Genomic DNA, 27,523 nt, shown 5'->3' with positions numbered 1-27,523 from the left:
TATTTCTTCCGACAAGCTCAAAGCAAGCAAACCCATCCGTCAACAGGACTCTGGTGAAACAGGAAGGGTTAGGAATCTGGGAGGTCCTGCCAACCCCTTTGCTGAAATTAGGGGCAGTGGCACATGGGTTAATATCATAGACCCTGGAGCCAGGTGGCCTGACTTTGTAGCCTCATGGCATCCATTTAGTAGCTCAGTAATCTTTAGCAAGTTATTTAGCCCCTTTCTACCTATTGTGTGAGATGAATGTAATACTGGTGCCTGCATCCTGGGCTGTTGGGGGCGCACAGTGAGTTATGGGGGGCAGAGGGGTACCAGCCATCTCCACCATCAGGAATTGCTTCATTCCTATCTATGAGCATTTATGTGCTCCTATGGACAGATCTCCCCAGCACATCCTGCTGGAAGCTCTTTCAGGGTGTTTTACTGTCACACATTGTTTGATTTCTGGCTCCATTGTTGCTTTGCTCCACTATTAAAAAGGTGCACTTGGAACATTGTGTCTACTCCAGATTGATTGATGCCTTTCTGCATTACATGTTTATATATTGGCCCTGGTTAAACTCACACTGTTGATGTAAAGGTTGGTAGTGGTGAATCATATTCATGGTCAAAACTTGAGACATCAGAGTCATACCTAAAGTGTCCCTTAGAAGTAGAGTTGGAATTTTGCTGTCAATTTTGAGAATTAGGATTGAGACACAGCCAATTGAAATTCTAGTGTGAATTCTGAAGTTGGCTCCCTCTTCTAGGTTGGAGGCAAAATGAATATTTGCTTTTAATAGCATGCTTCTTTTCAGAATTTTCCTGCATATGTGATATTTTGGTCCTTTTTCTGCTGCTACAATAAAAATACTACAGGCTGGGTAATTTATAAACAATAGAAGTTTGACTTATAGTTCTAGAGACTGGGAAGTCCAAGAGCTTGGTGCTAGCATCTGGCAAGGGTCATCCCGTGGCAGAAGACATCACATGATGAGAGAGCTGGGGAGACAGAGGACACCAGCCCAAATTCACTCTTTTACCAGGCGCCCACTCCCATGATAATGGCAATAATCCATTCATAAGGGTGGAGTCTTCCAGTCCTAGTCACCTCTTAAGGTCCCATCTCTTTTTTCTGTTACAATAGCAATAACACTTCACCATGAGTTTTGGAGGAGACATTTAAACCACAGCATGTGAAAAGTCTGACAGAAATGTAAAACCAATAGAGATGAAAAACTTAATTTGCTATTCCATTTTTCTTATTTTTTACATGTAAATTTCACTTCTTTTTAGCTTTGTTAGATGTCCTGTAAGTCAAGAGTTGTAAGTTTCCCCTCATTTTTTATTTCTATTTGTGTCAGTGTTTTATATCATCTTATTTGCTTGACTCAGGACATAGAATTCCAAAGAAATAAATCATTATTATATGACTTTGGAAAAGAAGCTCTTGTACTGAACTACTTTGAATTCCTACAAGGTTAGAAGTAACTTTCATGTGATTAATGAGATTTTCCTTGTTTGGTTGTTTTTTTTTCATTTGTTTTGAATTATCAAGGAACTAAAGTGCATTTGATTTAAAACAGTGATGATCAAAACATTGTAAGAATTTGGTCTTTTTTCTATAACTATTTTGCTATTTTGGAAGTAGATTGACTGTAGAGTTTTTTTTTTTTTTTTTTCTTCAAACAGGATTGTAAAGATAGTTTTGTTTTCCTTGGGCTAGTTTTACTTATGTGGGTGGAAAGAAGGCAGTCCAGAATTGTGCATGACTCTCAGTTCAAACCCAGCCAAAGGAGTGGGTGAGAATTAGTTTCATAATATAGATTAGATAGGATTGAGCTACTGCCGCCCATCCACACATCTACCTTTTCAACAGACAGTGCCCTTCTTGCTACAAAGTAGCTGGTTACATATCCCTTCTTCTGTCATTCTATTGTCTCTACTGATTTCAGCCTCTTGACACCTACCTGCTGGTTGCCTGCCACGGCCTCTACGCACTCTCCTCCTATTGGAGGAGGGTACACACTCCTATACCCACTCTGCATGCTGGGCCTTTTCATAGCTCCAGAGAGATCTTTGCCAATATCTAGCTTAAAATCTTATTCATGGATTTTCTTGAAAAAAAAATAATTAAAACCTGAACTCCCTGGCATGGTTCAGGAGGCCTGTCCTGAGCTGCGTACCAGCCTGTAAAGTCACACAGCTCTTCAATCCCAATCCCATCTCGGGCCTTTGCACTGGCTGATTCCTTTGCTTTCCTTGAACATTCACCTCCCCCCATTCACTCACTCACTGATCAGTTTATTCAAGATCCAGCTCTAAGAAACTTTCCATCATTCACCACCTAGGTCCCTGCATCTGGGTCAAGTGTTCCTCTTCATTAATCCCAAGATCACAGGATGTTTCCCCCTAAGAGCTCTTCTATATCAGCAAATGCATCTTTCATATTTATGGTATAGTAGAGGAAAAAGAATTTTCCCGCTACTCCTCTTAAGTCTCAGTTGGGGCCTTGTAACAAAAGACATATTAACAAGAGAAAATAAACAGAAGAATTTAGATATGTTTGTCTGACATAGGCATGAAAGATCCCGAGGGAAGTGAGTGAATCTCAGAGTGGTGGCTTAGAGCTCAGGCTTAAATACCATCTTCAGCAAAGTCAAAGAAAGAAGGATGTTAGGGAGAAGTTAGTTATGGGAAGGTAACCAGGAAAAGCAGGAAACCTAGGGCCAGGTTTGCTGTGCAGATTTGAGTGGGTGCCTTCTCCATTGACAAGATTCTCTTGTGGTCTTTTTCTGCCTGGTATGGTGAAGGAGACACCCTTACAAATGGAGATTTCCTTTATAGATATCCATTTCCCTTACAAAAAGATAACGTGTACTCTGCTTTCAGAGTTTCTTCTGTGTCATCTCTTTTGCAAAATAATCAGCTCAAAATAACCCTTATGACAAAGGGACATATTTTGGGGTGGCATATTGTGGTTCTTACAATGGGGACCAGAACAGATGTTTGGCAGAAACACAGAGGTGATCATATCCACTCAGTGACCCTGAATTCATTTGTGTATGACTGTGCCCATGTATGCAGTTCATGTGTATCAGTTTCTCATTGCTGCTGTGACAAATTACCATGAACTAGGACAGGTTTCTCCGACATATCTTGCTAGCAGCTCTTTTAGGGTCTTTTACGGTCACACATTGTTCGATTTCTGGTTTCTACTGTTGGTGGCCTCAATCAACAGAAATGCATTCTCTCACAGTTCTGGGAAGCCAAGGGTCCAAAATGGTTCTTGAGGGGCTAAAATCAAGGGATCCTTTGGGCCAAGCTTTCCCTGGAGGATCTAGGGGAGAGTCTGGTCTTTGTCTCTTCTATCTTAAGGTAGCTGCTGGCATTCCTTGACTTGAGGCTGCGTCACTCCAATCTCTGCCTCTGTGGTCTCACTGCCTTCTCCTGTGTGTGTGTCACGTCTCCCTCTGTGTCCCCTGTGTACGGATATGTTCAATTGTGTTTTGATCCCACCTGAGTAATCCAGGATAATCTCTCATCTCAAGAGCCTTAATTTAATCACATCTGCAAAGTTCTGTTTTTGCAATATAAGGTAATATTCACAGGTTCTGGGGATTATGACATGTCTATCTTTCTGGGGAGGGGCCTTATTCAGCCTACTACAATACCCACACTCAGATATCCACAAATTTATGTTTCTAGACTTTACTCAGAGCTACAGAGCAAAATTAATTGCCATAGGCAACTAATTTATTTCAAAATCAAATTCCTTTTATGAGAAATTGGGTAAAGTTGCAACATTTGGCAACTAGTTTGCCAACCCCAGCTAATGGCATAACAAGAGCTGCTCAAAATAGCTGGAAGGGAAGGACTGAGTGATGTTCCTCTCACTTTATTATAAAGTTATAACAAAAAGTATCCATCTTTAATAAAAATATCAAAGATGTTACAGATGTCAAAAATTCACTCTTATTTCCCTACTTTTCCTCCTAGATAGAGCTTTTTCTCATTAAAAATATTTTAGTAATAATAATAATATTTTAGTACTTCCCCTGGCATATAGATAAATAGATTATACTATAGAAGAGAGACAAATTTTTAGAGAAATGTCAAAAGCACACAATTTCTGTTTAATGCTAAATTATTTATTTGATTTAATAAGTTGATGCATATATTCATTAAATTATGAGAGTGTTAAATATTAACTTGGAAATGAGTATATCAATGATGTTCATTAAGTTCTTGTTTAGCATTGTGATAATATTGTAAATAATGTTTCTTGAACAGAAGTATATCATCCTGTTACACATTTTATTTAAAACTAAGTGAAATATGACTGCCCAAATGTACACTAGAAAACAAATATTAATGTTCATTTATCTTAGCTAAAAACAAAAAATTTATGGAAATAATGCTGAATAAAACTGATGAAAAGAGTTTTCCGTGTATCTTGAAATCTGGAAAATAGATCAATATGTTCTCAAGCCAGAAGTAAAGTCAATCTTCGTGGTGATAGGATGCATCTCAGGAAGCAAGCGCTTATAACTTGAATAATAAATAAATTCTGAGTAGCTCAGTGAGTGCAAAATAATTCCCCAGTAAACACCCATAATCTTGGCTTCGTAAGTACTCCAGTGAATCTGGTCCACACATTCTAACCCACAATTGCCGAGAAAAGTAATCAGGTATGACGTGTCGTTTGTTTTCATAAAGCTAGTCTCAGAAGAATAGAAAACAGACAAGATTTATCGAAAAACTGAAAACAAACACCCATATATTTACATCTATATTGGCTATTAGCCTGACAGTTTGTGTGGAACGTCTTCATTAGGATTTAGCCAGAATGTGCAGTAAGATGATCCAAACTGATGACCCCAATATAGAGGGCTTCACATTTTAAGCAAGAGAAGTCTAACACGCAAAATCACAAATGGGATGTTCCTCTTGAAAACATAAAAATATTTTATTAACATCAACAAAATAAAATTCTAAGCCAGACAAAGACTTACAGGGTTTCTGCATCTTCATTTGCATTCGTGCTGGGATGGCTGGGGTCTTTCTCTGTATTTGTTTCATGTTGTTGCCTCAAACTAAAAGCATTGTTCCTTCGTATTTTGTATTAGATTTAGTCCCTTTTGAACACTTTATATTCCTGGATGAACTCTCACCATATAGCTAGAACATTTTTTTCTTGTATCAGGGCCTGGATGGTTTATCTTCACTTTTACCAATCATGCTAGAATGTGATTGCTAGTAGTCAACTGGTGAGTACAAGAAAGCTTTGGTCAGAGCCACATCACAAACTTAGCCTTGTGAAGACATTTTCAAGATAGGCTTCATTACACCAAAGAGTTTATCCCTAGTGTTGGTCAAGGTTTTATAAATCATCCCATGCCAATATACTGCTTCTTTTATTTTTTTTTTAAATTATTATTTCGTAGGACTTCTCATCAGTGTTCCATAAAGTCTTCAAATAGTCTTAAGCTGACCTACATCTGATATTTTTCAGATTTCCTATGATTAACTTATTCCTTTTTGGGTACCTCTTTGCCTGCATAGAATAAATGATAACATCAGATAAAACATCTAATTTTAACTTGCTTGTGATATATATCTTTTTAATTTCTAGCAAAATCACAATTTCTGTTGAACATTATAGATATTGTAGTATTTGGATGGCATCATCTGTGTGATGTAGGATATAATTGTATGTTTTAAAGATAAAAATTATAGCATTAGAAACAATAGCTTTCTCACCAAATGCATTTGGGAAATATTAAATTAGGCAACCTAGTCCTTGGGAAATCAGTCCATGCTGATGTCTTTTATTCTATGCTTGATGGACTTTGAATTGGTTTACTTATTTATTAATACTTTTAGGAAATTCATATTTAAAAATAGTTATTCATCTAGCAGTTGGATTCTTTTTTTCTCTACATTTAGGCTTACAAATTGGACAACTTGCCACTTTTCAAACCAACCCTGCTTGGATCTATAAAAATAATTTCTTTGAAACTCTGCAGCCAAGAGCAGCCACTCTTATGAGCCTTACCTTAGAAACATTTTTGAAGTGTACTGTCTGACAATCATGATTTTAAATTTTATGCCAAATATTATAATATCCCTTTGATGCTGAGCTTTGGTCTAACATACTTCCTTTCCTTCATCCAGCCATCCCAGTGGGGTTCATCCGTGTTCAGGAGTAGGGTCATTAGAACTCATCCTCTGTTACCTCCCTAGGTCCTGTCTAAGCACTTGAAATTTCTTATCAGAGGCCTTTGTTGCCTTAAAACTGTGACTGTCAACTGTGTTTCCTAGAAACCCAGGATTCAAGAGGTGCTTCAGGGATTTTAGATATTACATATGCTTTAATTCCATTCTCTAAAACACAGTTACACCAATGTACACCATGTACAAAATTTTAAGACTTTGAAATCCCTCAGTAAAGTGAGATTACCCAGAATACCTGATTTACTATCCAGTATATACTGCTGCCATTGCAGATTATACTCCAAATTCACTGCGATTCAAAGGTAGCCTACTTGGTTTGTATATATTTGTATTTTTTAAAGTAGGCAGCCAAAACAAAACATGAAGATCATTGAATACTGAGAGTGCAGTGACTCAGTAGTTATTATTATACCTGGCTTCACGTTTTTCTAATGATTTAATGCTAGAGCTTTGTACTTACAACATGACTTTAATGTAATACAGTAGCCCCCCGACCTTATATATGGGGGATGCGTTCCAAGACCCCCAGGGGATGCCTGAAACCTCAGATAGTACTGAACCCTAGATGTATACTCTATTATCTTGGACTGATGACCAAGAGGGCTGCTAAGTGACTAATAGGCTAGGAGCCTATACAGCCCAGATACACTGGGCAAGGGATGAGTCACATCCCAGGAGGAATGAAGTGGATGGTGAGAGATCCCATCGTGCTACACAGAATGGTGGCAATTTAAAACTTAGGAATTATTTATTTCTGGAATGTTCTGGGTAATATTTTTGGGTGGAGGTTAACTGCAGGCAACTGAAACCACAAAAAGCAAAACCACAGATAAGGGGGAAGACTGACTACTGTAGTACTTTTATCTCCTTTGGTATGAGATTATGCTTATGAAGGTAAAGAAAATATCTACTGCTGAAAAAGTATGAGAATTTCTGCTCTGGTCTTTCCCTTCCCCACTTCACAGAGCTACTGCCTTTGCATTCTTCCCGTTGTCAGGGCACATCAAAGTGTGTTCAGAAGAGAAATCCTTGTGAAATATTTGCCACAGAAGTACATCGTGCGTGGTGGGCTGATGCCCTAAGACCAGCTCAAGGGCTCCAAAGCCTCATGTACCCTCTCCACCTTGGGATCTTTAGAAGGAAACCCCAGAGACACTTCCAAGGGCAAAGGTACAGGGCATTCTGTGCCCCATTCAACAATTATATATTGAATGCTTCTTGGGTGAGGCACTGTTCTCCATGCTGCAGACACCAAAGTGAACCAAGGGGCTGAGCTGCTTGCCCAAGTGCAGAGGAGGTAAATTGCAATTTTACAGATATGGCTAAAGAGAGCCCAAGGAAGAGATACACTTGAGCCAAGTGTGTGAGAGGCCCAGGTATTAGCTAGGTGGGCATCTAGGAAAGGTATCCCAGGAACCGGGACCGGCTGGTCTGCAGGCCATATAGCAGGCCATATGGAACATGCCTGCATTGTCCTGGGACCACAGCAAGGAGCCCATGTCACCTGGAAGAGAGTTGGGGGAGGGCCTCTAGAAAATAAGTAGGCGGACATGACAGAATGTTCTAGATGACTTTAGCTTTTATTCCAGGCAGAATGAGGGGCCCCTGGAGGGCTTAGCAGAGGAGTAATGGGACCTCAACATTCATTTTGAAATGAGAATATTGTTTCTGTATCAAGAAAAGACTGTATTCTCATATTCAAGATATTTAACTAATAAAACCAGCCCACAGTTCTTGTATCATACCCTGGCCACAAAGTTCTTTACTCTAGAGTTTTGTTAGGTGGATCATAGCTCCTTTAAAGTTGATACTAGGGCTGTGAATGGGTCCAGAGGCTTTAAAAATGAATACATTCCATGACAGGAAATCAATGGCTTTTATGATTAACTTGCTGAATGCCAACAGCTCTGAAGTTAGACGTGCACAAATTTCTGTGCTTTTTAGGTATATTTTTCTAAGTTATGGGAAAAAGAAAGAAACAAACAAAAAAAACCCATGAGAATCAGGTAAGAATGGGCACTTATTTTGACAATTTCAGTAATGGGAGAGTTGTTCAGAGAATAGGCTATAAATCCAAGTTACAAAGTTAAAATCTCGGTGCTGCTACTTAATATTTTGGGGCTTTTGGTAAGTTATTTAGCCAGTGCCCTCATCCAAAATCTTATATAATAGTAAGAGTACCTCTCACATTAAATGAGATAAATGTCATGATGTTTGTACTGGGTTGAATAGTATCCCTCCAAATTCATGCCCACCTAGATTCTCAGAATGTAACTTTATATGGAAATAAGGTCTTTGCGTGTGTAATTAGATAAAGTTATGATGGAGTATTCCTATACTGGGAGTGCCACTCTGCAGTTATCAATGTGAGTTTGATTTGAAAGAAAATCCTGGGTTTTAATATAAAAGTTTTAAAAATTATTATAATACACTTCATGGGAATCTCTAAGGTTAAGATGTTCCCCCTAACTTTGGATGAAGTTGGGAACGAGAATCAAAAAAATTACTGGACTATGGTGGGCTGTAACCCAATGGCCAGAGTCTTATAAGAAGATAGACATTTGGACAAAGAGAGGCATACAGAACACCATGTGAGGACAGAGGCAGAGAGTGGAGTGATGCTTTGCAAATCAAAGAGCACCAAGGGTTGAAGGCAGGCACCGGAGACAGGGAGACAGGCCTGGGACAGATTCTCCCTCCGAATTTCCAGAAGGAATTAACCCTTCCAACAAGCCTTCAGAACTGTAAGAATAAATTTCTGTCATTAAAGCCACCTTATTTGTGGCCATTTGTCAGGACAGCCCTAGGAAACTAATAAATTGTTAAGTCTCAATTGAAAAACAAATTTCCCAATGAACATTCAACAAACTGGGAGTGCCACTCTGCAGTTATCAACGTGAGTTTGATTTGAGAGAAAATCCTGGGTTTTAATATAAGGGTTTTAAAGATTATTATAATACACTTCATGGGAATTTCTAAGGTTAAGGTGTTCCCCCTAACTTTGGATGAAGTCAGGGGATTGAGAATCAAAAAAATAGTAGTTAGATGATAAGACTTAAGTAAGTTACCTTCCAATATTTGTATTCAGAGGTTACCAGTAGAAATGAATTGGACTTTCCTAAATTTAACAAGGACAGAAATGCAAATATACTGCAAAATTGATATGGAAACTATAGAAATACACTTAATATCTACTAAGAAGTAAAAGCAGAGACAAATGATGGATAAATCCTTCCAAAATGACCGAAGTATTTATTGCTTTGTGTCTTTCAATGCACGTCATTCCAGGTCCTGTGCCACTTGTTTTGAACCTCACATTTGTGACCACAAAAGGTGATTAGGGAAGATGTTCACGCTCAAGGATGACTATATTCACATTTTATTCAAGTCACATAAGAATCACAGTTCTTTCGATTTTCAACCCGTTTGGATTTTGCTTCCTTTTTGAACAAAGATAGGGTCTCACATTCCCTGACAATTTGTTTGCAATTGCCATGACAATGTAACATTTTCCAGCCTGTCATAGAATTTACATGACATAAGAATATGAATGCAAACATATGAAAAAAAAACAAAAACCCTCAGGTGGTTGTTAATTTTGGGCGTTGTGTAATTAAACTAGTTTTTTGAATGTTATCTTTTGCCAGTATCTAATTAGCAAAGCCATCTGCTGAAAGAGTAGTGGCCCATCTGCCTAGAATATTGTTCTCTTCATTTTTATGAAAAGTGTCTGCCTTTGCTGGTCCCTATCTAATTAACTTCTCTCGCAGTGGAGTGTGATGATACACAGCTTTGTTTATATACTTCAGAGAACTGTGGATTTATATGTATATAACACATACATAAAAAAGAGCCAATCTCTTTTTCTTTCCCACATCTGATTTACTCCTGAGATCACAGTTCCATTTATCATAACCGGAGCATGTCTGTGTGCAGGGCGTTCAGATATGTGCTGTGTCATGAAACCATAGGAGCGTCATTTCATCCCTGGGGTTTCTGCAGATATAAAATGATTTTTCTGTAAGCCGCCTCTGTCTGTTGTTGTTGTTTGTCTTGGTTTATTTTTAGGTCTATTTGTAGCACTGTCACTTCTTGAAAGTTGATAACATTGTTAAGTCAGATTGTATCACTGGGTCCAAGATGAACTTGCATGTGGCTTCTGTAACAATGAAAAAGAACAGTGTTCTTTGTGATGCTGTCTAGGCTGATGGAATTTACTTATGTGTATTGTAAATTAGTGTCTGATGTATATAAATGTTATCTATATGTCTGTTTTTCCTTCCATCAGTCATCTAGCAGAGTGTCTTGCACTTGGTAGGTACCCAATGAATATTTATTAAATGAAAAGAAGAATGAATGCAGGTGCATCAAGCAAAATTTCTGTAAGTTCATTAGTACAGATTTTATTTGTATGTGTTTGCAGAAAAAAATTGCTCCATGAACAAGAGTCTGTCTTTTAAAATGTAGATGTTTCAAACTCACTGCCTAATATATATAGTCTTTGAATATTCAAGTAACCACAATATCGCTGCTGTATAAGTGCTGTTGAAATGTATGCTGCAAACTAAATGTTGAATGGAATAGAAAAGCAGTATTTTTTTTTTTTCATTCCTGGGCTGTCATGCAATAGGAAAAAAAACAAAAGATGATAGAAACTAAATATTTTTTAAAAAGGAGACTCAGGAAATAAAAGCATGAGTGTTGTGTTGAGATCTGAAATATAAAATGCTTTAGCATTTCTTTTGACAGTTCAAAATGAGTGGAAACGGGTGAAAATATGTCATAAAATGAATTTGAATGCAAGTAGAAAGATGACTTCTCAAAGCTGCAGAGCAGGGGTCCTCAAACTTTTTAAACAGTGACGCAGTTCACTGTCCCTCAGACCGTGGGAGGGCCGTTGGAGAGTGCGGCGTGCATTCCACACATGCGCACTGTGGGCCCGGGACGAGTCAGCTGCTAAGCAGGACAGGCAGCGGTGGCAAAAACACCTGGTGGGCCAGATAAACGTCCTCGGGCACATGTGGCCCGCGGCCTTAGTTTGAGGACCCCTGTGAGGGATTTGTTCTAAAATAATGATACCTGAAAGAATAACAATCTTCACTGTGAAAAGAACAAGAAGACTTAATTGAAAGTTGTTTAATTAATTAGAATGGATGTTGTGGAATAAGGAAGTCATCCCCATGTTAAAAAAGTATCTGACTTCAAACAGAAGTGTAGGTAACTTTGAGAAATCAGATCTGAATCAGGAGAGTTTTTCATCTATATTCATATTTGTCTCCAATGGAAGAGGCTTTTGTTTTTTCTTCGTTTGCTTATTTAAGTGATCAAACGGGCAAAGCCTAGACAACCAGTGACTAGAAAGACACTGTCGGATTAATCTGGAACACCCAATTCCAGTGCGACGTGGAAAAGCCTCTTCTCTCCACCCCATTCCGTTTAAATTCTGCACTATCCAATAATATGTGTTTGCTCCTGCTGCCTTCTGCAATAAGTTTCCTTTTTAATATAGAATATTCCTTTATCCTGTTCTCTATTCAGGTAGAAAGTGAACAATAGAAAAGCTATACAATCGTGGTCTTTAATTAATTCTGGATTTGAATACCATAGGCAAGCTGGTGACACTGTAATAAAAATGCCCCAGGAAAGCAACTTTTCTACTCTTAATAACTATCCTTAGAAAAGCCTGTAAGATTCGTTCTATTTTCTATTAGTCTAATAAACGTGTGTGAGCAGTTACTATTTTTTGGTATACTGGATAACATTGTGAAATATTTTTGAAAACTCTCACATTCTTCCTTCTTTTACTTTTCCCTTCCAATCCTTGGCTAATATTTATCTTGAAAATGCAAAGGCTATTTGGATAGTAGGTAGGCTTGTTTGTTTGCCATTTCAGCAGCAGGATCTGAACAATTGTAATGGCATTTGATAAATATTCTTCTCCCTTGGGCCTGTGACTAGCCCTGATACTTATAGTTCTTATTTTTACTGAAGAGAACATTGCTATCTAACTTTTAACAAAATTGCTAGACCAACAAGAGCCACTGTGAATGCCTATGTAATTTTCCTAGTAATCGTATAACACTAATTCCCCATGATAAATAATACTCAGTCCTCTGATACTAGATCAAAGTTATAAGGGGTCTACTCTGCTAAAAGAATACATCAGAGCTTATCAATCCTGCTTCAAGTTTAACTAAAGGCAAAGACATGGATATCTATTTAAATAAAAACAACAGAGTGATCCTTTGCAAAGAGATCCAAGAAAGATACATACTATTAATAAAAGTTAAATCAGATTAACAACAGTCCATTTATTTTCATTTATTTTATCTGTACTTCATGGGGATTTATAGTTATGCAACCACATGCAAAGCTCTTTTCTCTGGAGGTGTCATCACTTTTCTTGAAGGCATTTGTCATCCTAGTATGGAGTTTATGTCATATGTTTGCATCAGATGCTGACTGGCTCTGACTTTATTGTTGCAATCTAGCATTATGAACAGGAAAATATCACAGAACAAATTAACAAATCCCCTTATCAGATGTTGACACTGACAAAAATCTACAAATCTGCACAAGGGGGAACAGTTATAGTATTGTTTATGTTTAAAAGACACTGCAGTGGTTCTCTCTAGGATACTTTTCTTATGGACTTACACTTGCCAAGTAACATAAGTTATGCAAGACGTCGTGTTTTATGATTTAATCTCTGTTACATAACATTCTCTGGAGGGCGGCAGATATTAGAGGATGATATAGCCTAACTGTGCCATTCTCCCAAGTTTAGGAGAATTAGAAAACTATCTTCTTACTAGAAATAAGAGTGAAGGCATGATTTTTCTTTATATTACGTGATATTAGGTTATGTTTGGTTCCGTTTAGTTTATTATTTGGCATTAGTCCAAATTAGCAAAAAAAAGTTTCTATGTCAAATGTCTTTCTGATAATGCTTTAACTGCTGCACATCTCTGATCCTTCAGAAATCCAATTCTAATAGTAAGATAGAAATTATAATATCAGGTATGGAGAATGGAGGAAATATTTTTACACTGTAAAAGTTCGCACTCCTCCCTACAATAATAGACATTAAGAACAACTCAGATGCATAACCTTGTTCAGAAGGATCATTTGCACCCTCAGAGTACAGGCCGGGAGCACGCTCAGGCATCCTTTCCTCCACGTGCAGCAAGTGCTGTCTGTTCTCTTAAGGAGTTGTAGGTTCTGTTTCTGAGTTAGCATCAGATGTGAAAGTACACATACCAAGATTAGCAGCTTTGAGTTGGATTTTGAAAATCTCACAAAAAAAATATTTAAAAGTTGTGGCTCTAAATATTTAGTCAGAGCTAATAACAGTTTGAAAATTACTGGTATTGGGGAAAATAGCAGCTGTACTCTTTGCAGGCACTGTTTATTTTTTGACTATTCCTCATTTGAATATGTATCTTGGTAGTTATGGATATGGAAAATCATCTTTTACTTTGTTATCTATGAATATTGATCAATGGCATGCTATTAAAACTTAAACGTTTACATGAATATTTAGATCATTTTGTTTCAAGGCCTCTCCTTTACGACTCCTCTGGATCAAGTCCCTGGTCCCGCTGAAGTGATAGTTTCTGCAGTCAGGGTCATATAGTCCCTAACTCGTTGCATTTCTCCAACGGCGACGAGATCTAAATATAACCTTATTATTATTATTAAAAATAAATACCCAGAGGTTGAGCCCTTATGCCTCAGTTTTAAAGCTACAGTATAAGCCCACGGCTGACTTGCATGTATTTGGCGTAACTTCTATACGAGCATGAAAACGTGGGTGCCAGTCTGTACCCGTATTCCCTAATCTGAGTCCCAGCGCCTTATTTACGTGTTCCCTTTTATTTAGTCAAAGCTGTAACCGTTGCTGGCATTTTGATGTTTCCTGCAGGCCGTGGAGTGGGAGTGCGACGAAGCTACCAAGAAAGCCTGCTACAGCAAGGGCAAATCCAAGGTAAGAAGGACGCAGTTGTGTGCCGTCATTGCCACCCTGTTTGAAGGACTAGATACAAACGTTTTCATAGGAAGGGTATTCCTGACTGTGGTACCATGTAACGTGAAGAAAGTAAGATTCAAAATATGTCTACAAAACAAAAACAAAAACAAAATATGTCTACAGTAAATTTTCAAGTTTTGAACATTAAATTAAAATTAGCCACAGCAACCAGTCACTTCTAGCCAAGGATTCCAAACATAAGATCTGGTCTAACTTGCACCGTCAGTTATTAGACTAAGAGATGGAAATTAATTAACTGTGATACCATTTAGAAAAATAAGGGCCTGAATTTTTTAAATGATATTTTAATTCTCTCCTTCCGTGCTTTATAGCTAACTCTTAGAAAGTAATTGTATGATAAATAAAATTATATTAAAATAATTTGAGATTTGTTCTTTATAATTACCTTAACATATCCTTTGTAATGAGCTCTCTCTGTTTTCCTACTAAAATCTACATGGCGAAGTTTCCAGGGAAAGTGCAGGTTATACGCAAGGTTAGAAATGCATTTTTTTTGGCAGCTGTGCGTGTTGTGGGCTCACTCTCTCTCACACGGGTGGCCAGCTCAGTGGGAGGCACGATTCTCGGCCTTTCGAGGATGTGTATGTGTCTTTGAGAAAATTATATGTGATCAGCTTGAGGAAATTCTTCTGCAGCTGGTAGATGGGCTCACTATGTCTCATTCTGTTAGTGATTTTTTTATTTTTTTTTGCTTCATTGGAGCTGGGCTTTCCCAATGGTGAATTACAATTTGGGTTACGGGAGAAAGCAGAGGCACACAGAGTAGCATGGAGGGCCTGCTCTGCAACATTGGTCTCGGGGCCAAGAGCTTGGGGAAATATATTGCAAATGTAGAGAGTGCTGGCAAAAGGTCCTCCCACTGTCTGTATCTATAAGAGAGTATTATACACTTTATTTTACCCAATTTCATTTTGCCTTTTAACTGAGCAGTTTCGAGAATCAGACACTGCTGCAGGTCTCTGCCAACTTAATCATTGGGTTTCCTAAAACTGAATGAAGAACTTGGAAGAAGAGAAGGGAGAAAATGCATTCTCAGCCAGGGAAACAGAGACACAGGAAAAGCTAAGAGCAGAAATTGATGAAGGCTATTTCCTGAAAGATGTTTAACCTCAGAAAATGCATCTGAAAATATAATCATCAGAGATATAAGAAGATTTAAAGATAGCTCCAGGTTGCAAAGAACCAAAATATAGTGTCTTAGAATATCCCCCAAAATAAATAAATTAGTAAATAATATCATAAAACCTCATACATAGGAGACCTGGACAACCTTCTTAGTGAGTATGCATTATAGAAATTATGTATAAAACCTTTTCCTCCCTGCAGTGTGTGAGCCTCAATGTGGTGGGAGGGTGGCTGAGCTCTTTTCTCCTTCAAATAAGACCACCTGCCCTGGGGAAAGAGTACGCATAGTCAGATTTACATGAAGTGGGGGATAGAAAGGATGGCTTGTTGTCCTTCGACTAGTGGGATTTCCTGATGGAAAGCATGGGTCTTTCTTGGGTTGGTTCCAAGGCCAACGCTGTGCCTCGCCTCGGGATATGGGAACCTCCCAGGAGATCCAGGCGCTGTCTGATGACCCATCCTTCTTGCCTTCCCTCTCTTTTTCTCTCATATTTCTTCTTGTCTTTATCCTCCTTTTCGTATATTGGCTCTTCCCTCTCACCTCTCCTTTCTTTCTGGGTCTCCTGGGTACACCAGTAAGCGTTATTCAGCTTCGGGAAGCCTAGCAACGGGGTCTGTGGGTAGACACCTGTCGCAGTGTCCGTCCCTGAAGATGTTTCCCTGCTAGTGCCAGAACTTCAAGTTCCCGCTCCTTCCTCTCTCTCCTGGGTCCCATGTGCTGTTCCCTTAGTCATGCCTTAATGCTCCCCACCTGCCTCCCTCACCCAGGACTCAGTGTCCCTATCCCAAACTGAGTCATTTTGAGTCTTGTAAAATCCAGTAGCCATTTGTACTTGCCTGGCCACACTGCAGTTCAGTGATCCAGCCCTGGGCCAGGAGCTGGCTGGGTGGCTCCTTGCTGATCCACATGCCCTCCCTGACCCCAGGCTGAACCCACCATGGTGTTGGAGGACGCTCTACCGAACCAGCGAGTGAACACGAGGAGCCTGTACCAGGGCAGGGCGCTTTGGTTCAGGGTCTCTCGCCCTCACGCTGCTGATGTTGGGGCAGATCGTTCTTTCTTGCAGGGGCCCCTCCTGCACACTGCGGGGCGTGTGGCAGCTTCCTTGGCCTCTGCCCACCCAGGCAGGACAACCCAAAAGGACCACAGATGTCTCCGGGCATTGCCAGACATTGACCTGGTGGAGATTCCCTGCTTTAATGTCTAAGATGGCAAATGTATTGGTGACTTTTACACTGTTCGTTTTGATTTTTGTTCTCCCTAGGAGTGCTTCCGTATTTCTTCTGGACCGCATGTATATGTCTGTTTCACAGACTTAAAAAATGAACTGTGAATATCCTTTCCCTCTATGCACTTGAGTCTCTTTGTGCTCCTGTGTACTATAGGAAAGCATCAGATGGCTTAATCTAGTCAGGGTGTTTTTTTTTTTCCTTCTTATAGTCTGCAAGTCCATAATTTTAAAGGAATCTATGTGCTTGCATGCTGCAAATAGGTTATTACTAGTTGGGCTGAAAAATTGCTCTTGCTGCATCAAGACTGGCCCACGTTTTGCCTTAACCTGTGATTATTGGTTATTGAGCAAGTAAAAACCAGAGAATAAACCGCAAAAGGCCATCCTTCATGCCTAATAGACAACATTCTCTTAATTCTCAGAAGAGACCAGTCGTTACTACGCTTAATTGACTTTTCTTGATGCACAGAAAATGAGGGAGACAAGCATTGTCAAATAAAATCATACCTTTACATTTCACATGCTTTTGTTCTTCATAAATTAAGAATAATGGCAAATCCTATTAATTATAAATTGACTCAAACTGTATTTGTGGATGGATTATTTTTAACACTAATATGGCAACAGGTGGAGATGAATGGCAAGAGCCGTATACTCAGAGAAGGATAAATCTCATGTTGTTTTAGGCTGCACTTAGTATATTGATAAGTTTAGCTAGAGTTTTAAATAACCTCTACTCCTTTGAAATAGCATTCGACTTATGCAGCAGAACTGTGCACGTGGGGAGTTTGTGTACAAAACGTGGAAGATTCATAAACATGTTGGTCTAGGCAGTGCTGCATGCTGGTCCCAGGTGGTGGCAGTGAACGGCTCTTGGTCTTCCTTGGCAAGTCGGCTTTCCTTGGCATCTCTTGCCTTCTTAACGTGGTGACTGGACGCGACAATCAGGTGGGGAACCCAAGCAGAGCCCTGGGAGAGAACCAAGGCAGTCCCTGCGAATACAAGGAACCAGGTCAAGCACGGACTGCCGGAGGACTGGCCACTGACTTGGAATTCAGACCATCCCGACCTCCCTGTTCCGACAGTTCCTGGGGGCCAAGTCAGATGACATTTCCACGGTCGATTTGACTGATATGTAATGTCTTTTTGGGGGAGTGGAATTCAGACTATTTTTTGGTGGTCATGAGTTTAGAAGGAGAATTCAACTATTTTATAATTTTGCTTGTGTTGTAGGATGAGTAGAACTTGCACAGAATCACAAAGTTTCCCTTCTTCCTGAAATAAAAAGAATAATGTAAAATGGGACATCTCAGAAATGAGAAAAATGCCAGCCATTTGAACTGAACTTTTTTTTTTCCCCTCCCTACCCTAAGAAAAGTGGCCTGTGCTGTACCACATAATGCGTTTTACTGCAGAGCAGAAAGCAGGGCTGGAATGTGACGCGTGGAAGGAGGTGGCCGGGCCTGCAGGGAGATGCTGCCTGCACCCACTTGCTTCTCTGATGAGAACATTCCTTAGCTGGCTGCAGAGCACAGGGGGACAAAGTGGACACATTTCCTTTTGTTTTCCTGGTATTGCTGTGGCCAGACAGAGACATAATTTTGTGTGTAGGGCATTAAAACTTCAATTTAAGGAATCAGGGCCAAGAGAAGTTATCCAAATCTTTGATTTGGGATGGGTTCAAAAAGAAGGTAGGTACTGACACCATCAATTCTTTGCAAGGTTTGAGTTCTATTTGATTTATTTCCGCTCACTTTGGAGAGAGAAAGTGACTTTGCTTGCAGTGGCTTAAACATGCCATGTAAAAAGGAGAAATAGAATCTGATTTTATGGATTCAAATTTATAATAAAATCTGTAGCATTTAGTTCTTTTGGATATAGCATTATAGAAATCGTATTCTAGAATTACATAAATATCTTTTACACAAATATTATTGTAGACACAAATAGTCTATTCTCTCATGATCTAACAACAGCTCCTTGTCTGTTTGGGGCTATTATGTCTGAACTGAAGTTCCTCCCACGATGACATTTAAGAACTTTACAAAGGAAACATAGCTGATTATTAAGGGAATAAAAGCCCTGCTTTGTGCTTATATTACAGTTTATAATTTTCAAAAGTTTCTTGTTCACGATCTCATTTCAGGATTTTTAACACCAAGTTCCTAGAATGATTTTGTTAGTTAGTGGGAGAGTTTTGATTAGAATTCAGGGTTTTATGTATTGTTCATCCTGTTGGTCCTATTTCCCAAGCTGTCAAATTGTGCCAGTAAAGAGGTAAACTCCTAGTGATTAAGAGAAGAAAAACGGGGCACCATTCTGCCTTGGAGTCTGGTTGTGCAGGGCTGGGTCTTGATATTTTTACCCAAAGTGCCAATATTTTGAAAGCTGTGGGTTTATCAATGAATGAAATGCATTATAGCCCTGCCTTTATCATATATAACTGCTTTAAAAATCGAGGATACTTTAGATTAATAACAAGCTGTCCAGATTATGGACATCAAATTTTGGTCTTTTAAATTGAGGTGCCCAAACAAGTTTCCCCCTAAGTCATATCAGGTGAAAATAGTCACAGTATGCAAATATATACAGTATAGTATATTTTAACACATTAATGCACTATATATTACATAGCATGTAATATATATTTATATATGTGTGTCTATACATTTCACCTAGAATATGTATTACATATATACATATGTGCATATATACATATGTAATACATATACAAAATTATATATGTATATATTTTAGACACACATACCTGATTGGATGGCATGGTTTTTCCACAGTCACCTGGTAATCGTGACATTGGTTGGTGTACATTGCATTCAACTCTTAAAGGCTGGTGCGATTCCTGCAAATTGCTCCTCTTCAGCACCTTGGATAATCCTGAAGCTAATGCATTATGAAGAGAAGAGGTGGCACTTTCACTGGGAGGGCTGTGATTAACATAAAGGCCCTCAGGCTTCCAAGCCTCATCTCTTCTCTCCAAAACTGATGGGCTGGGAGTTGTTAAGAAGCCCCTGAAGGGTCCGCTGTGTCTGCAGGTCACCTTTCTGCTATACAGTCATACGGCCTTTCTTCAGGCAGCATGTACCTGTTTGAAAAAGGATTGATGAAATGCTATAGGGTAACACAAATTAATTTATTGAGCAGACGGCCCTAAAACAAGTGTTTTCTCTAGTGGCGCTTGGGGCCCTGTGTCCTTGAGACCCAATGGGCTCTGGCAGGTCTCCATCTAAAAGCCGTTTCTCTGAGTCAGCAACCTGCACCTCCGCTATCAATTCAAACAGGCATCGCCTCCCAGTCAAGGGCAGGCTGAGCCGCCCCTGGATCGCAGGCCCGCATGGGTCGCTGTAAGGTTCGGGTGCCGTTATGGAAGTGCAGATGGATGGCTCTGTTATCAACCACAGAGCCACGCGCTGCTAGGGGCCCTGGGGATGTCTCTATGAGTTCGTGGAGAACCAGAGCCCAGTAAATCCTCTTAACCCATTTTCAGGTCACAGAAATGGGATAAAAGAAAAAATTCTTAAATAAGAAAAAGGAAAATCACGGACATTTAAGTATGCTGATTTATATAAGAAAAACCTCTAAAAGAATCTCCTAACGGGACTTTTACATTATGCCCATATTTTAAAATAGGTGATTCCAAAGTACTTCAAGCGAGTTCAGGTAACTCACGAAAAGGCCGAGTTTGCAGCGGGGATGGGCAGAGCCTTTACCAGGAGATGGTCTATGGGGGCATTCTAGTCTTAGGATCACCATCAGGGGGAAGCTAATTATTACACAGACTGGGACGCTGGGCCGTTTTTCCTTTCCTTCTTAAGTCTCACTTTCCAATTCCTAAATTTATCTTCTGCTTAAAAGCTAAGTACCTCCACTTTCTTCCTTTTTCTGCGTTTTTACATTCTGTTTTGTTTGAACTTGCCTCAATCTCCCTTTTTTAAAAAGGCGTTATTTTAAATGACTTTATTTGCGTAGAAATCGCATCCAAGATATGCATTCTAGGATCAGTGAAAGCAGGTTGCGAATGACACATGTCACCATGCTTTTAGGGGAGTGAGGCCAGGAAGGCTGTGAGACTCTGTGGTTGGAGGGCCCAGTGAAGGGGCAGGCGCCCTCCGAGCCTCCCTGGCAGGAACTCAGGCCCCCTCCCCCACCCTGTGCCAGCAGGCCCTGCTGTGACTGGGCTCAACCAGAACATCGCCTGCCCCAGGCCCCGATTATCCTGTGCTCCTCTGGGTTCACAGGGCTGGGTCTATCCTCCATCATTTTATGAAAATTCTGCATAGGCCTCTTTGGCTGAGCATTCTGATTCCTGACATTTAGGACATGGTCTTTTATTTTCTACTGTCATTTAAATAATTCTGTGTCCTCCTTATTTCCTGTTTTCTGGGGCTTTTGTTTGTTTGTTTGTTTTTAAACTACCTGTTGTGTTCGCCCTGCCCCTCTTGGCACAGGTCTGCATCCTGACCATCACACTCCGCACCTGTACGCACCTGACTTTCCGCTTTTCATCATCAGGCCTGTGATTGGCCTTCGGGAAGGGTAACCGCCTGCAGTCTCATTTGCCCTTTGTTCTTCTTTTGGAAAATTAAGATAAACCCACACTGGCTGTCCTGGTCGTTTCCCTTTCCGTAATTGCCTAGAGACACTTGGTTTCCCTTCGCCAAGGGAAGTTATTCTCTTGGAATAACTCACCCTTGCCCATGTCGTTTGTCATGCAAATGCCTCTGCACATTTGGACCTTGTGGCAGGCTCTTGTTTTTTAGTTGTTGTTTTTGTTTTGTTTTAAAAAGCCTTTCACTTCTTGCCTTGCTCTTGAAAGAGTTCTAAAAGCAGCAGCACAAAACAAGCAAAATGCCCACCCACCCCTTTTACCATTTGTAATTTCCCATCCGGGTCTCTATTACCGGGATGCCATCCTCATGTCTTCTCATGATTACGGCCTCAGCACCTACCAGCAGTGTGCTCCGGAAGTGTCTCTGTGGCTGTCCCTCTGGCAGGGGTGGGTTTCTGGCTCCCTCCTTGCTCTGCCCCCTGTCTTTGGACTCCTGTGGCCTCTGCTCTCTGGGGCGGCGGTGATAGCTGTGCCCTCCTCTGGGTTCTGGGTCCAAAAAGGGTCAACTGTGGGGTTCTCTGAAGTCTTCTGTTTTATTCCTTCCCTTTCCAACTCTCCTGTCTTTTGGCCAGTTATAAGAACAAAGGAGAACAAAACAAAACCAGCCTTCCTATCTGGGGTACCTACCTAATTTGCTGTCTACTGTTTATATTCACTTCTTAATTCTTTTCATGGTCAACGTAGATCTTTCTTTTTTATTTTTTTCCTGAGCATAGTAGCCAATAACAGGTTGCTGTTACTGTTAGTGTAAGGAGAATCATACCCTCCTTATGGAAATACCAATACCCTTGGTATTTCACTTTGCCTTTGGAAAGCAAATTCAAATGTCTTAGCACTTCCATTGTCCCTGCCAGGCCGTGGGGCAGACCGGGTTATGGCAAGGCAGTGTGTTCACGTGGAGCGTGGGCCATTTGGTTAAGGAGAGGATTGCTGTACCCTTCAATCCAGATTGTCCTGATTCCGGACACTAAGTGAATCATGCAGCATCTCCTGTGTCCAGCTGGCTGGTTGGTCACCACAGCCTGTTCTTTGCTAGATGCTGGCTCTAGCCGTTCACACCTACCATCTGGTCCAGGCACAAAACAACGAGAGCCTGAATTGTGGAAGTGGCTCCCTCCCAGCCTCCCTCACACCGCAGCCTCCCATCTCCAGCTTACCCTGCACGCTGACAAACATGAGATCAAGTTGAAACTCCATGCAGTAAAAGCACTGAATGGGTCCTTCCATGTTCAGAGTCAAATGCAAACTCACTAGCCGGGCTCACCTGGCCAGTGTGTGTGTAACCTCTTGTACACGATGACAGCACCACGCTTTCTCTACCACGGTGCCTTGGCACAGTTTGTTCCTCTTGCCTCGATGTCTTTTCCCTCCTTTGCTCAGTCAAGTCCTGCGGGGGCCCTGTAATTGCCTCCTCCAGGTAGCCTCATTAAGTCTTACCCCTCCGTTAAAACTTAGCTAATGTGTCACCTCCTCCAGGAAGCCTTCCTATACCGTTCCCTCCCCTGTTGCTTTGTAGCTTGGTATTCTGCCTTTCTTCTGCGTGTCCTCATTATAGCATGTGGATGGCTCCAGGTCATTGTTATGAACCTGTATTTTAATTTTCCGCCAAGGGCTTGGTTTGTGACTTCTAGCACAGTTCCTACCGAAGTGCAGGTACTCAGTATGCTTATGCAATGAATGAAGAGCTGTCTGGCTCACATGCCCATCACTACTATGGCCGCACCCTGGATTTTCTACGTATGCTTTGCAACCATAAAAGACATGCAACTCTAGGTAATCCTTCAGCATGGGCTTCGGTGCCAAATGTTCCAGACATCCTTTCCTTATTAGTTACATTTTTAGCTATCAAATGAATTAAAAGTGTTTATAGGTACTTGCCATGTATGTAATGCAGTTCGAGCCCATAAAGTAAAACTTGTTCCAGTTTGTATGCAGAATTCCACATGTGATCTTGGATTGGAAAAGCATTTGCAACATGTTTGCAAAGTCCTGGGGAAGTTTTTCCAGGCACTGTTTCATGAACAGCATCTAATAGGTTCTTTTTATTTATTTTCCTAGTAGATGTTTAATGAAATTAAGAGTTTGCACTATTGTCACGTACAATTCAAAAGGAAGCCATAATTGTCAAAAGAAGACATGTGCTTTGAGAATTTAATTGAACATATATTTATCTTAATATGTATTCTCTGATGAACAAGGTAAAGACACAGGATGCCGATTGATTTAATAAAAGTCAAATTATTTAATAGCTTTGTTGTTATTTTTAGCCAATATCTGAAAGAGTTTTTTGCTTTGTTTTCAGTGGTTAACACTTTATGAGCCAGATAAAATGGATTCATACTCATCATTCCTCCTGCACTCAGACCTTGTTGACATGTTTCTTGTGCTTTGTTTTGTTTTGTTAGGAGGAATGTCAGAACTACATCCGGGTGCTTTTGGTGGGTGGCGACCGGTTATTCACCTGTGGGACCAACGCTTTCACCCCTGTCTGTACCAACCGCTCGGTAAGGCTTCATTTTGAGCCTCAACAGAACTTAACATCGGGAGAGGCCAAATATTGCATTAAAAATCCTAGTTTTAAGTGTATTTCTGTACACCAGGGTGTTGCTTTTTAATTTAAAAGCAGATTTTGTCAAATTGAATACATATTTGATTTTATTTCTAATCATGACTGCCAATCATATAAAGAACCAGAAATAATTATAGTTTGAGCAATTAACTCTAAATACGTTTCTAAACCATTTCAACCAGCATTTTCCCCACCCCAGTGACTCTAAACATCAATCAAAAACATATTATTTTTCCTTATTCTGCTCTATGATAGAGATATGCTAAGTATTAAAATGGTCTAAAATCATAATGCAAAGGAAGAAAATGCAATCTACAAATTGGATAAGAGGTAGGTCAGAAAAGTAAAACAAATATACAAACAAATGTAACCCTAAGCAAATTCAAGTTGTAACTGAGCCTCTTTCTCTTCTTCAAGCCGGCATCACTGACAAAGGAATTGTCAATGTGCGTGTCCCATAACAGTAGCATAGCAGGGTCATCACACCACACCTGGAATCTTCCTAATTCAGAATACTAATCTATCTCTCCTCCTGAGGGGATATGATGGGGAAATATCATTATGTCAGTTTCCTACTTGCACAACTTCTCTCAAAACCTTAATTTGTCGTCTGTGTTGACTGTTATTTCAAATTAACATTCAGTTATGGTAAGCAAAGGGAGGAGGAAGACGATGAGGGAAGAGATGCGATGCTCACAGAGACCTCCCTGGGCTCTGTGCTCTCTCTCCACCTGCCCAGCCCCTGCCCCCGCCATGCCTGCTGTCTGTCATTCAGTCCTCAACATCCAATACCCATGAGGTAGTTACTCCCTGGGGTCCCCTTTTGTAAGAGAAGAACCTGAGACATAAAGTGTGTTCGCAAATGATCATGAGATCTATGGAGGAAGGAAAAGGAGAAACTTTCCTTTCAGGGAGACAGAAGAGAAGAAAGAGCTGGCATTTATGTCCTTTGGGGTCTTTCTTACATGTATATTTGGCAGGCAAGGGAGAAATCCAATGAATATTTAGGAGGGAAGCCAAGCACATGCACAGTAGGCAAACATATATGTAACATACATTCTGTGTTCACTTTAGCATGGAGTTTTAGCATGAAAATGAGGTTGAATTTGGCAGTTTTCATTACAAGATGAACTGTAGGGCATAAAGACCCTCTGTGTGCCATCTTGTTGAACCAGGTGAAACTGGCTCCTGAGCGTGGCTGTGTATGAGGAAGAATGTTTGCAAGGTGAGGTCCTGCCTTGCTGGCCAGACCACAGGGGGGCAGGGATAATCCAGTGGGCTGGGCTGTCCACTGGGGTCAGTTGGGAAATTCCCAGTTGTAGCTGTTTTGACAATTTTTTTAAGGGCTAGTTTCTTCTCAGTTATAGAAAAGAAGACCTATGGCATTCAGTTATACAGGGTTCCTGAGCAGCCCCTCTCCCTGCATGGCCACTTGATTCTGTTTCTGTTGTGACTTATCTTAGCCACAGGGTATTCATTTCGTCTGTCAGCTGGGGGTAAATTTTATCACGAGTTTAGGGAACGTATCCAGGCTACACGTGCAGCAGCAGCGTCAGCCGTGTGCCTGTGTCTGCCCGCCTCACCCTTCTGCTCTAGCACCTCTCAGCTTTGAGCAAAGCACCAAGTCGTGCAAAGACTCCCCTGGCACCCAAGAGCTTTTCTTGTTCAACAAGTGGTTGGGAATCCAGCAGTAGGAAGCTGAACTCGTACACAGTGACCCCAAGACGCCCTGGGGTGTCTCTCCGGAAATGGGAGCTGCGTGGTGCTAAAGAGCCACACAACCTCACCTGCCAGAACATGGTTTGGGGCTATTCACAGTGTTTCGCTGTACTGTTATTAATAAAATTGTACATAATTCTTTATTGTGATTTCTAGTTCTGTAAATCTTAGTTTCTGTATTAAGATGGAAAAATATGCAACACGTGTGCACTATAAATCAAAGGCATATAGACAATAATGTTATTTTCATGTTTTGTGGGCATTCAGTGGTGGTTTGAGGCTCAGTAACTCTAAAGGGCTGAGAGAGACAGACGGATTGATGGAGTCTCCAACCATGGCCACAGACGGCTGGTTTCATCAGTCAGCGTGTCAACGTTGGTCACGTCTAATCACGCGCCCCAGAGAGCTCAGGGCACACGCTTCGCTGCGGCTGAGGTGGCTGTAACCCATTAGCACTAGCAAAGGGGCGCTCTCATGGGATACCCGGTTTCTCTCTCGTCTTTGCCCACAGCTGAGCAACCTGACCGAGATCCACGATCAGATCAGCGGCATGGCCCGCTGTCCTTACAGCCCGCAGCACAACTCCACGGCCCTGCTCACGGCCGGAGGGGAGCTGTACGCGGCCACCGCCATGGATTTCCCAGGACGCGATCCTGCTATTTACCGGAGTCTGGGCATCCTGCCCCCCCTCCGCACGGCGCAGTACAACTCCAAATGGCTCAACGGTAAGCCTTGCCGTCTCTCCTCATTCCCCATCGCATCTGTTGGTGATGATCGGTTATTTGGTGCTCAGAAGCAAAACCGTTACACTTTCCAAATAAAATCAAATTCTTCATTTTCTAAAGAAATCAAAATGTACCTTGTTTAGGACTAATGACAGGAAGGACATCACGTGGCTCTTGAGTACTAGGAAAAGAAAGGGTATTACAAACACTGTAGACCTGATAATAGAGCTAATCTCTGTATGTTCATTCATCTAAGGTAAGTTTTTTTCTTCTCTATTATTGTTTGAAGTCTAGAAGATTTGATGTGTTGTCATAGATATTCATAGATTCATGTACATTCCTTCTTTATGTATCTAGAAAAGGAAATTATTAACATATAATGAAATGTTCAGACACCGTATAAAAGAATCTGACTGGCTATAGGTAACTCCAAATAACTTGACAATTAATAATAAAAAAACTATAACTCACATACCTATAAGTCAGTGGTAGGTGTCTTCAGAATGTATTAATTCAGTGGCTCAGGAGTTTCTAAGGACCCTCATGTTGTCACTGCTGTCTCTGCCATCTACACCCAGCTCTGCTTATGGATGCAAAATTGCTGCTGCAGTTTCAGGTATTGCATCCACATGTGGCAATATGCACTGGAAGAAGTGCCACATCCCTGTGTCACCCCCTTTTTTTGAAAAAAAAAAGAGACCAAGAAACGCTCAAAATTTTCTTTTAATTCTGGACCAGAATCTGGTCAACTACTCACTAGGCAATCAAAAGATGGTGCCAATCATCTGTATCGAGGTTGGCTACACACATACACACACACACACACACATACACACACACACAGACACACAAAGGCAGTGCATATGCACTGTGTGTAATCCAGTGACTGAAGCATTTATTTGATAGTTTGCACAAAGATGGATTCTTAAGATTGCCATTATTGTAATACACATTATTTGGATACCCCAAGTTCTATAATGACTTAGTGACTTTCTGCCCAATACAAGCTAATTATGTAGACCAGAGTTTCTCAGCCTCAGCACTATTGGTGTTTGAGCCAGCTCATTCTTTGTGGTGGTAGTGGGGGATATTGTACCTGGCATTATGGGATGTTTAGCTGCATCTTTGCCCTATATCCACTATATGCCAGTAGCATACACCCTCTGCTTAGTTGTAAAAACGAAAACTGTTTCCAGAAATTTTTCAATATCCCCTGGTGGAAAAAATTGCCCTTAATTGAGAACCACTGGTTTAGAC

The 27,523-nt window shown here is 40.6% G+C and overlaps 1 protein-coding gene across 1 annotated transcript in view; it reads left to right on the top strand.

Moving 5' to 3' along the window:
• SEMA5A (semaphorin 5A) overlaps positions 1-27,523 on the top strand; it is a 453,573-nt gene that overhangs the window by 272,186 nt on the left and 153,864 nt on the right. Inside the window, exons 6-8 of the mRNA XM_012791124.2 lie at positions 14,144-14,206; positions 23,659-23,757; positions 26,053-26,266. Of these exons, the coding sequence (XP_012646578.2) occupies positions 14,144-14,206; positions 23,659-23,757; positions 26,053-26,266 (376 nt within the window). The remainder of the gene's footprint in view (positions 1-14,143; positions 14,207-23,658; positions 23,758-26,052; positions 26,267-27,523) is intronic.

The sequence above is a fragment of the Microcebus murinus genome, chromosome 11, assembly GCF_040939455.1.
Source record: "Microcebus murinus isolate Inina chromosome 11, M.murinus_Inina_mat1.0, whole genome shotgun sequence".
In the NCBI taxonomy this organism is placed as follows: domain Eukaryota; kingdom Metazoa; phylum Chordata; class Mammalia; order Primates; family Cheirogaleidae; genus Microcebus; species Microcebus murinus.
The sequence above is the reverse complement of the archived record's forward strand: the minus strand, read 5'-3'. Positions and strand labels throughout refer to the sequence as shown.